The 11,624-nt window shown below is 39.2% G+C and overlaps 1 protein-coding gene across 1 annotated transcript in view; it reads left to right on the top strand.

Annotated features, from left to right (window-relative positions):
• Nucleotides 1–11,624, top strand: part of tedc1 (tubulin epsilon and delta complex 1) — a 32,739-nt gene continuing 21,115 nt past the window's right edge. Inside the window, exons 1-4 of the mRNA XM_084044469.1 lie at nt 1–183; nt 524–686; nt 1,970–2,048; nt 2,808–2,906. Coding sequence (XP_083900595.1) covers nt 546–686; nt 1,970–2,048; nt 2,808–2,906 — 319 coding nt within the window. The 5' untranslated portion in view covers nt 1–183; nt 524–545. The remainder of the gene's footprint in view (nt 184–523; nt 687–1,969; nt 2,049–2,807; nt 2,907–11,624) is intronic.

Genomic DNA, 11,624 nt, shown 5'->3' with positions numbered 1-11,624 from the left:
ACTCAACTGTGTTGAAAGAATGAATGTTAACGTCTTTTAAAGTATTTTATACTTTATTCATAGTAGTTGTATTACTGTAGAAGATAATGTAATATTTTGTACGTCATTCATAGGAGCTGTATTACTGTAGAAGATAATGTAATACTTTGTACGTCATTCATAGGAGCTGTATTACTGTAGAAGGTAAGTGAATTATACTTATTAATCACATTGAATGTAACTAGAGGTAGAACGGCTGTTCAATGTCTTCATTACATCATTGGTTCTCAAAGTGGGGTCCGTGGACCCCCAGGGGTACTTGAGGGGGTTCCAGGGGGTCCCCAACTAAATGATGGATAGGAACCAAATGGACCCTTATGGGTCTGTAACTCTGAGAGTGTACAAATGGAACCAAATGGACCCTTTAGGGTCCATTTGGTTCCATTTGTTCACTCTCAGAGTTACATTAACATTGATTTTACAATATAAATTGGGGTCCCAGAGATATAAATGCCATTAAATGGCGTCCTGTGTGTGTGTTCAGATCTGGGAGCTGCTGCAGTGACATGCAGAGGCCTCCAGGGGGCGTCAGGGTGCAGCAGGTGATAGGAGCTCTGTGCAGAGTGCTGTCAGCTGTGGGTCTCCTCTGTGTTCCTTCAGCAGAGTCCTTTAGACGAGCCAAACGAGACTCTACTGACGACCAGCTGGTACGTTACCATGGTAACCCTAACCCTTAACCCTAACCCTTAACCCTTACCCTCTGCAGAGTCCTTTAGACCAGCTGGTACGTTACTCATGTTATACATGCCCTCTGACCAGTGCTGTAAAGTAACTAAGTACATTTACTCAAGTGCTGTACTCAAGTACTTTTTGATACCAATACTTTTGTACTTTTACTCGGGTACATTTTGAGTTCCGGGACTTTTATGTGTAAAGGAGTACTTCTACATTGCCGTATATTGATACTTTTACTTAAGTAAGACATTTGAGTACGTTTTCCACCTCTGCCCTCTGACCCTATAGGTGCTACGTTACACACTTACATGACCTTTGACCTCAGCGTTACCCCTGTAAGAGTCCTAACCCAGCCCCGCCCCCTCAAACCTTTTACTGAACATGTTTTTCTTATTTTTAATTTCTAAACTGTTTATATGATGTTCTGCATATTAGTGTATATCTGTCTGTCATTTAATGTCTCCATGAATGGAGTACAAAAGGATCCCAATAGAGAACAGAAGTCCTGACGTCACTCGTTCATCCACTGGTTCATAAAGTCATTTCTCTATGGAGAATAACATTGGGTCATCATAGAATCGTCTCAAATAAGAATTGTGTTCCAAAAATAAACAAACTGTCTCTGTGATATTGTCAGGGAGGAGGTTCTGTATCCTTTATGATAGTCAGTCACTCATATTTGATACAGTCTGTTTCTGGCAAAAATGTAACTAATTTGGCAGAAGTGACATTATGTTTTTTTCACCGTCAGTTGATGCTTCATATCCATAAGAGTCAAACCGCCGCAGGATCATTTGTTTGTTTTTGAAACACAGTTCTTATTTAATTACGTCTATGTATGGGAATTCAGAACGGGGGGGGGGGAAACCCTGACCCAGGTAGGATGTGTACATTACGTCAGACTTCGGTGCTCTATTGAATGTGATGTGAGGTGGGAGTGGCTTCCAAAGGGAGGGGTCTGACACTGAAAAAGCCCTGCTGTCACCCCAGGTGTGTTCCACTTTATGTTTTCTGCAAAACACCCACCCAGCATCCTGGAAGATGATTTACTCACGTTAGGCTAATATGTGTGTTTGTGATGTGAACATAATATTAATATAGTTAACATGAAACAGTAACAGTGTGATGTGAACATTTGACATGATTTACATGTTTAACATGTTGTTAGTTTGGGTTCTTGGTAGATCAGTCATTTGTGTGTGTGTGTGTGTGTGTGTGTGTGTGTGTGTGTGTGTGCGTGCATGTTTCATTCCAGGAGGAGGAGTTTTGGAATCTGTTGTTTAACATCCTGTGTAAAGCTGAGGTCATTTCCTGTGGAGCACAGGAAACACAAGGTTTGTTACCATACATACACACAGAGATAGACAGGACCGCCCACAAAGTCACATCCGGTCATAGAGTTACATTAAGTTACATCGTACACGATCGTTTGGATCACTTTCAGAGCGATTTTATGGACGATAGAAACATTGACAGCCAAGAAAAATCCGACATGTTTAAGTCAATGTATATAGTAGCCATGGATCACACCACGGTCGTCTGTCATGAGCGTCATGGATGAACTTCAGCCTGGTGTTTGTACTTTCTCCCTTTTCGGTCCATACAGCTACATAAACGTATCTTCCATTTTGTAAAGCATTTTAATCAATTTTCTCATAGTTATAATAAAAGTTATTATATAAAATACACCTCCCAACCGATAGGGTTACATAGCTGAAAGCATTATGGAGAAAATAAATGGCTGCCGATCAGATTAAAATACTTTTTATTGAACAATAAGGAAGATATGGTACTTCTGTACATAATTGGAACATCCGCGTCGAGTGAGAGAGTGTTCTTACTGGTCTGGATTGTGGTCGGGCGAGCGAGCATTGGTTCACTTTAGCTATAGAGAGAGGGTGAATGTTGGGTCATTTCTATGGTGGGTGAATGTTGGGTCATTTCTATGGTGGGTGAATGTTGGGTCATTTCTATGGTGGGTGAATGTTGGGTCATTTCTATGGTGGGTGAATGTTGGGTCATTTCTCTGTAACCTTGATTGTTTTTGGAATGTCATAATTTTGGTCTGTCTGTCTCTCTCGCGCTCTCTCTAGGTTCAGCCAGCAGGGGGCAGTATGTGGCTGTAGGTTTGTGGCAGACCGGCTACATGGCTGAATGGATTGTGAGCAGAGAGGAGAAGAAGAGACCAGGAGGTAGAGTTGTTGTTGTGTGTGTGTGTGTGTGTGTGTGTGTGTGTGTTTGTGTGTGTGTGTGTGTGTGTGTGTGTGTGTGTGTGTGTGTGTGTGTGTTATACATCTACCTCCCCTTGTGGTCTCCTACATTCCTACATTAACCTCCCCTTGTGGTCTCCTGATAGATGTTTTCTTCATCTCTCTGACTGTCACCAACCTCTTCCTCCGTGTCTTTTCCTGAACTCCCTCATCCCTCGTCTTCCCTCCTCTGTCCTGAAGAGAAGAGACCCCAACTGTCTCTTTGACCACTTCTACTGTAGTTTATTATGTCTCTCTTTGACCACTTCTACTGTAGTTTATTATGTCTCTCTTTGACCACATCTACTGTAGTTTATTATGTCTCTCTTTGACCACTTCTACTGTAGTTTATTATGTCTCTCTTTGACCACTTCTACTGTAGTTTATTATGTCTCTTTGACCACTTCTACAGTAGTTTATTATGTCTCTCTTTGACCACTTCTACTGTAGTTTATTATGTCTCTTTGACCACTTCTACTGTAGTTTATTATGTCTCTCTTTGACCACTTCTATTGTAGTTTATTATGTCTCTCTTTGACCACTTCTACTGTAGTTTATTATGTCTCTCTTTGACCACTTCTACTGTAGTTTATTATGTCTCTTTGACCACTTCTACTGTAGTTTATTATGTCTCTCTTTGACCACTTCTACTGTAGTTTATTATGTCTCTTTGACCACTTCTACAGTAGTTTATTATGTCTCTCTTTGACCACTTCTACTGTAGTTTATTATGTCTCTCTTTGACCACTTCTACTGTAGTTTATTATGTCTCTTTGACCACTTCTACTGTAGTTTATTATGTCTCTCTTTGACCACTTCTACTGTAGTTTATTATGTCTCTTTGACCACTTCTACAGTAGTTTATTATGTCTCTTTGACCACTTCTACTGTAGTTTATTATGTCTCTCTTTGACCACTTCTACTGTAGTTTATTATGTCTCTCTTTGACCACTTCTACTGTAGTTTATTATGTCTCTCTTTGACCACTTCTACTGTAGTTTATTATGTCTCTCTTTGACCACTTCTACTGTAGTTTATTATGTCTCTTTGACCACTTCTACTGTAGTTTATTATGTCTCTCTCTCTCTCTCTGTGTGTGTGTGTGTGTGTGTGTGTGTGTGTGTGTGTGTGTGTGTGTGTGTGTGTGTGTGTGTGTGTGTGTGTGTGTGTGTGTGTGTGTGTGTGTGTGTGTGTGTGTGTGTGTGTGTGTGTGTGTGTGTGTGTGTTATACATCTACCTCCCCTTGTGGTCTCCTACATTAACCTCCCCTTGTGGTCTCCTGATAGATGTTTTCTTCATCTCTCTGACTGTCACCAACCTCTTCCTCCGTGTCTTTTCCTGAACTCCCTCATCCCTCGTCTTCCCTCCTCTGTCCTGAAGAGAAGAGACCCCAACTGTCTCTTTGACCACTTCTACTGTAGTTTATTATGTCTCTCTTTGACCACTTCTACTGTAGTTTATTATGTCTCTCTTTGACCACTTCTACTGTAGTTTATTATGTCTCTTTGACCACTTCTACTGTAGTTTATTATGTCTCTCTTTGACCACTTCTACTGTAGTTTATTATGTCTCTCTTTGACCACTTCTACTGTAGTTTATTATGTCTCTCTTTGACCACTTCTACTGTAGTTTATTATGTCTCTCTTTGACCACTTCTACTGTAGTTTATTATGTCTCTCTTTGACCACTTCTACTGTAGTTTATTATGTCTCTTTGACCACTTCTACTGTAGTTTATTATGTCTCTCTTTGACCACTTCTACTGTAGTTTATTATGTCTCTTTGACCACTTCTACTGTAGTTTATTATGTCTCTCTGTGACCACTTCTACAGTAGTTTATTATGTCTCTCTTTGACCACTTCTACTGTAGTTTATTATGTCTCTTTGACCACTTCTACTGTAGTTTATTATGTCTCTCTTTGACCACTTCTACTGTAGTTTATTATGTCTCTCTTTGACCACTTCTACTGTAGTTTATTATGTCTCTTTGACCACTTCTACTGTAGTTTATTATGTCTCTCTTTGACCACTTCTACTGTAGTTTATTATGTCTCTTTGACCACTTCTACTGTAGTTTATTATGTCTCTCTTTGACCACTTCTACTGTAGTTTATTATGTCTCTCTTTGACCACTTCTGCTGTAGTTTATTATGTCTCTTTGACCACTTCTACTGTAGTTTATTATGTCTCTCTTTGACCACTTCCACTGTAGTTTATTATGTCTCTTTGACCACTTCTACAGTAGTTTATTATGTCTCTCTTTGACCACTTCTACTGTAGTTTATTATGTCTATCTTTGACCACTTCTACTGTAGTTTATTATGTCTCTCTTTGACCACTTCTACTGTAGTTTATTATGTCTCTTTGACCACTTCTACTGTAGTTTATTATGTCTCTCTTTGACCACTTCTACTGTAGTTTATTATGTCTCTTTGACCACTTCTACTGTAGTTTATTATGTCTCTCTGTGACCACTTCTACAGTAATTTATTATGTCTCTATTTGACCACTTCTACTGTAGTTTATTATGTCTCTCTTTGACCACTTCTACTGTAGTTTATTATGTCTCTCTTTGACCACTTCTACTGTAGTTTATTATGTCTCTTTGACCACTTCTACTGTAGTTTATTATGTCTCTCTTTGACCACTTCTACTGTAGTTTATTATGTCTCTCTTTGACCACTTCTACTGTAGTTTATTATGTCTCTCTTTGACCACTTCTACTGTAGTTTATTATGTCTCTCTTTGACCACTTCTACTGTAGTTTATTATGTCTCTTTGACCACTTCTACTGTAGTTTATTATGTCTCTCTTTGACCACTTCTACTGTAGTTTATTATGTCTCTCTTTGACCACTTCTACTGTAGTTTATTATGTCTCTTTGACCACTTCTACAGTAGTTTATTATGTCTCTCTTTGACCACTTCTACTGTAGTTTATTATGTCTCTCTTTGACCACTTCTACTGTAGTTTATTATGTCTCTTTGACCACTTCTACTGTAGTTTATTATGTCTCTCTTTGACCACTTCTACTGTAGTTTATTATGTCTCTTTGACCACTTCTACTGTAGTTTATTATGTCTCTCTGTGACCACTTCTACAGTAGTTTATTATGTCTCTCTTTGACCACTTCTACTGTAGTTTATTATGTCTCTTTGACCACTTCTACTGTAGTTTATTATGTCTCTCTTTGACCACTTCTACTGTAGTTTATTATGTCTCTCTTTGACCACTTCTACTGTAGTTTATTATGTCTCTCTTTGACCACTTCTACTGTAGTTTATTATGTCTCTTTGACCACTTCTACGGTAGTTTATTATGTCTCTTTGACCACTTCTACTGTAGTTTATTATGTCTCTCTTTGACCACTTCTACTGTAGTTTATTATGTCTCTGACCACTTCTACTGTAGTTTATTATGTCTCTCTTTGACCACTTCTACTGTAGTTTATTATGTCTCTCTTTGACCACTTCTACTGTAGTTTATTATGTCTCTCTTTGACCACTTCTACTGTAGTTTATTATGTCTCTTTGACCACTTCTATTGTAGTTTATTATGTCTCTCTTTGACCACTTCTACTGTAGTTTATTATGTCTCTCTTTGACCACTTCTACTGTAGTTTATTATGTCTCTTTGACCACTTCTACTGTAGTTTATTATGTCTCTCTTTGACCACTTCTACTGTAGTTTATTATGTCTATTTGACCACTTCTACAGTAGTTTATTATGTCTCTCTTTGACCACTTCTACTGTAGTTTATTATGTCTCTCTTTGACCACTTCTACTGTAGTTTATTATGTCTCTTTGACCACTTCTACTGTAGTTTATTATGTCTCTCTTTGACCACTTCTACTGTAGTTTATTATGTCTCTTTGACCACTTCTACTGTAGTTTATTATGTCTCTCTGTGACCACTTCTACAGTAGTTTATTATGTCTCTCTTTGACCACTTCTACTGTAGTTTATTATGTCTCTCTTTGACCACTTCTACTGTAGTTTATTATGTCTCTCTTTGACCACTTCTACTGTAGTTTATTATGTCTCTCTTTGACCACTTCTACTGTAGTTTATTATGTCTCTCTTTGACCACTTCTACTGTAGTTTATTATGTCTATTTGACCACTTCTACAGTAGTTTATTATGTCTCTTTGACCACTTCTACTGTAGTTTATTATGTCTCTCTTTGACCACTTCTACTGTAGTTTATTATGTCTCTCTTTGACCACTTCTACTGTAGTTTATTATGTCTCTTTGACCACTTCTACTGTAGTTTATTATGTCTCTTTGACCACTTCTACTGTAGTTTATTATGTCTCTTTGACCACTTCTACTGTAGTTTATTATGTCTCTCTTTGACCACTTCTACTGTAGTTTATTATGTCTCTTTGACCACTTCTACTGTAGTTTATTATGTCTCTCTTTGACCACTTCTACTGTAGTTTATTATGTCTCTTTGACCACTTCTACTGTAGTTTATTATGTCTCTTTGACCACTTCTACTGTAGTTTATTATGTCTCTTTGACCACTTCTACTGTAGTTTATTATGTCTCTTTGACCACTTCTACTGTAGTTTATTATGTCTCTCTTTGACCACTTCTACTGTAGTTTATTATGTCTCTTTGACCACTTCTACTGTAGTTTATTATGTCTCTCTGTGACCACTTCTACAGTAGTTTATTATGTCTCTCTTTGACCACTTCTACTGTAGTTTATTATGTCTCTCTTTGACCACTTCTACTGTAGTTTATTATGTCTCTCTTTGACCACTTCTACTGTAGTTTATTATGTCTCTTTGACCAATTCTACTGTAGTTTATTATGTCTCTCTTTGACCACTTCTACTGTAGTTTATTATGTCTCTTTGACCACTTCTACTGTAGTTTATTATGTCTCTCTTTGACCACTTCTACAGTAGTTTATTATGTCTCTCTTTGACCACTTCTACTGTAGTTTATTATGTCTCTTTGACCACTTCTACTGTAGTTTATTATGTCTCTCTTTGACCACTTCTACTGTAGTTTATTATGTCTCTCTTTGACCACTTCTACTGTAGTTTATTATGTCTCTCTTTGACCACTTCTACTGTAGTTTATTATGTCTCTCTTTGACCACTTCTACTGTAGTTTATTATGTCTCTTTGACCACTTCTACTGTAGTTTATTATGTCTCTCTTTGACCACTTCTACTGTAGTTTATTATGTCTCTTTGACCACTTCTACAGTAGTTTATTATGTCTCTTTGACCACTTCTACTGTAGTTTATTATGTCTCTCTTTGACCACTTCTACTGTAGTTTATTATGTCTCTCTTTGACCACTTCTACTGTAGTTTATTATGTCTCTTTGACCACTTCTACTGTAGTTTATTATGTCTCTTTGACCACTTCTACTGTAGTTTATTATGTCTCTTTGACCACTTCTACTGTAGTTTATTATGTCTCTCTTTGACCACTTCTACTGTAGTTTATTATGTCTCTTTGACCACTTCTACTGTAGTTTATTATGTCTCTTTGACCACTTCTACTGTAGTTTATTATGTCTCTTTGACCACTTCTACTGTAGTTTATTATGTCTCTTTGACCACTTCTACTGTAGTTTATTATGTCTCTTTGACCACTTCTACTGTAGTTTATTATGTCTCTCTTTGACCACTTCTACTGTAGTTTATTATGTCTCTTTGACCACTTCTACTGTAGTTTATTATGTCTCTCTTTGACCACTTCTACTGTAGTTTATTATGTCTCTTTGACCACTTCTACTGTAGTTTATTATGTCTCTCTTTGACCACTTCTACTGTAGTTGTCTCCGCCAGGCCGAAGGCATGGCGAGAGAGTATGTGTTACCCTCCGTCCGTCCGTCCGTGTGTCCGTCCGTGTGTGTGTGTGTCCCTCCTGTCTGTGTGTTAGTAGCTAATCTCCGGCACCGTTGGCCCGTTCGCTCCGAAACTGTGCACACACACTCCCTGGATGCCAATTCAGAACCTCTGCCCCAATGTTTTCACATGGGCCTGTTATAGCGCCACCAGGAGGCCGATTTGTGCATATTTACATTACTCCTACAGATTTTATCCAAACGTCATGCAAATCGGTACACAGTATCTCTATAGTCATGTGATCAACACGGATCTGTCCGATTTCCCATATTCCATCCTCATTGCCTATGGTTGGCTTCCAAAGTTTGCAGGATTGGTCCGTTTTGAACAAAAAGCCTCAAACTATGCACTCAGCTTGCGATTTCCGTGAAATTTCACACGCACATTCCCACTAGGCCGAGGAAGAAATGCCACCCTTTTCACATTGGCCTGTTATAGCGCCACCAGCAGGTCTAATTTAGCAAAACACATTTTTGGAACAAAATGCCTCAAATCATGAATGCAGTGTCTGATTGTCTTGAAAGACCTAAGAATAAATGGCACCCATTTCACATTGGCCTATTATAGCGCCACCAGGAGGCCAGAATAACGTACCTGACCTGGCGGAGACCTGTGCTCCGAGGAGCACTTTTTCTAGTTTATTATGTTTCTTTGACCACTTCTACAGTAGTTTATTATGTCTCTTTGACCACTTCTACTGTAGTTTATTATGTCTCTCTTTGACCACTTCTACTGTAGTTTATTATGTCTCTTTGACCACTTCTACTGTAGTTTATTATGTCTCTCTTTGACCACTTCTACTGTAGTTTATTATGTCTCTCTTTGACCACTTCTACTGTAGTTTATTATGTCTCTCTTTGACCACTTCTACTGTAGTTTATTATGTCTCTCTTTGACCACTTCTACTGTAGTTTATTATGTCTCTCTTTGACCACTTCTACTGTAGTTTAGAGCCTCAGTCAGTTTTTGTTTTTCATGGATAGCTCCTATCTGGTATGTTACATACTTCAGCACCATGGATAGCTCCTATCTGGTACAGTACATACTTCAGCACCATGGATAGCTCCTATCTGGTATGTTACATACTTCAGCACCATGGATAGCTCCTATCTGGTACAGTACATACTTCAGCACCATGGATAGCTCCTATCTAGTATGTTACATACTTCAGCACCATGGATAGCTCCTATCTAGTATGTTACATACTTCAGCACCATGGATAGCTCCTATCTAGTACAGTACATACTTCAGCTCCATGGATAGCTCCTATCTAGTATGTTACATACTTCAGCACCATGGAGAGTTTTTGACTGGAGAATCCAGTCCTCTATCTCCTCCTTCAAGTTATGCCAGGAATTTCCTCTTAGCCCCGCCCACCTATAAAGGTTATTGCCGAGTGCACGCCTACAATTCAACGTCAGACATTCCACACACCCAGAATGGCCATTTGAGTTGCAGACACTGAGAGAACCAGAGGTCTTTTTCACAGCTAAGGCCGGCCTAGCCCCACCCCTTTCCACTCACACACACACACACACACACACACACACACACACACACACACACACACACACACACACACACACACACACACACACACAACGGCCTGTGCAAGCAGATGCGCATTATAAAGTCAAAAATGAAAAATAGCAGCTGTAGATGAGAAATAAGTCTATATTTAGTTACTACATAACCTATTTATGGAAAACAAATCAGCAGAATGTTTATAAACAAGCTGCTAAATAACTGAACGGGCCGTCTGGTCGCTACCCCCCCACGCTGCTCTCCATGAGCCCGTCATAGGGCACTCTGTGACGGGGAGCGTGTTTCCCCATGCTAGAAATGACCAAAGCGAACTTAATACATCTTAATAAAAAAGCACAAACTACCTACTTCACAAGAATAATGTTGGTGTAATTAGGAGATTCGACAGGGAATCTATATTTTATATACACAAATTAACAAGTTAAAGAAAAAATCATGTTGCCGTATTTCCTGTTATTTCGCGGACGTTCAGCTCTCGTCTCGCCGCTCAGCTGCTGCTGTCTCGGGCAGACTGAGTGCGGGAGTCCCGCTCCCTCCAAGGCCGGAGCCCGTAGACAGACAGATATATATATATATATCTATGTGTCTACGGGCATCCCTTTGATGCTTCGCTATTAGTTGAGCGACATATACACTGACTATTTAGGAAAAAGAGAGAGACACACGTGTGTGTGTGTGTGTGTGTGTGTGTGTGTGTGTGCGTGCGTGCGACACACATGCCGTGCTCCTCTCCTTTGCCCGAGGAGAGGGTTCAAAGGACAGCACGTACATGCCAATTCAGAGCTCCTAGACCAGTGGTTCTCAAAGTGGGGTCCGGGGACCCCCAGGTGTCCTTGAGGGGGTAGGGGGTCCCCAGCAAAAATGTGGTAATACAGCGTCACAATAACTTTAACCTTTCATACTTTGGCTATTCAAAAATAGCAGATATACAAGCTCATAGCGCGGCACCGAGTGCCGTGCTATGAGCTTGTAGATCTGCTACTTTTGAAAAATCGTGAAAATGTGTGCAAACCTTTGAATATATATATTGTTAAAGAGAACATTTGTAACTCAAGTCTTTGCTTCTGGGGGGGGTCCCTGAAACAAAATATTTTAGATGGGGATCTGCGGCCGAATACATTTAATTTTGCGGGTCCTGGAATAGTTTGAGAACCACTGTCCTAGACCTAGACTGAGTTTAACAATCTTCAATACTTTAACATGCACAGCTACTAAATAAAAACATTCATATAAATTGCGAATGCTG

This window comes from Gymnoscopelus microlampas (assembly GCF_963454915.1).
Source record: "Gymnoscopelus microlampas genome assembly, chromosome: 20".
NCBI lineage: Eukaryota > Metazoa > Chordata > Actinopteri > Myctophiformes > Myctophidae > Gymnoscopelus > Gymnoscopelus microlampas.
Note: the sequence above shows the minus strand (reverse complement) of the source record. Positions and strands in the feature narration are given on the sequence as shown.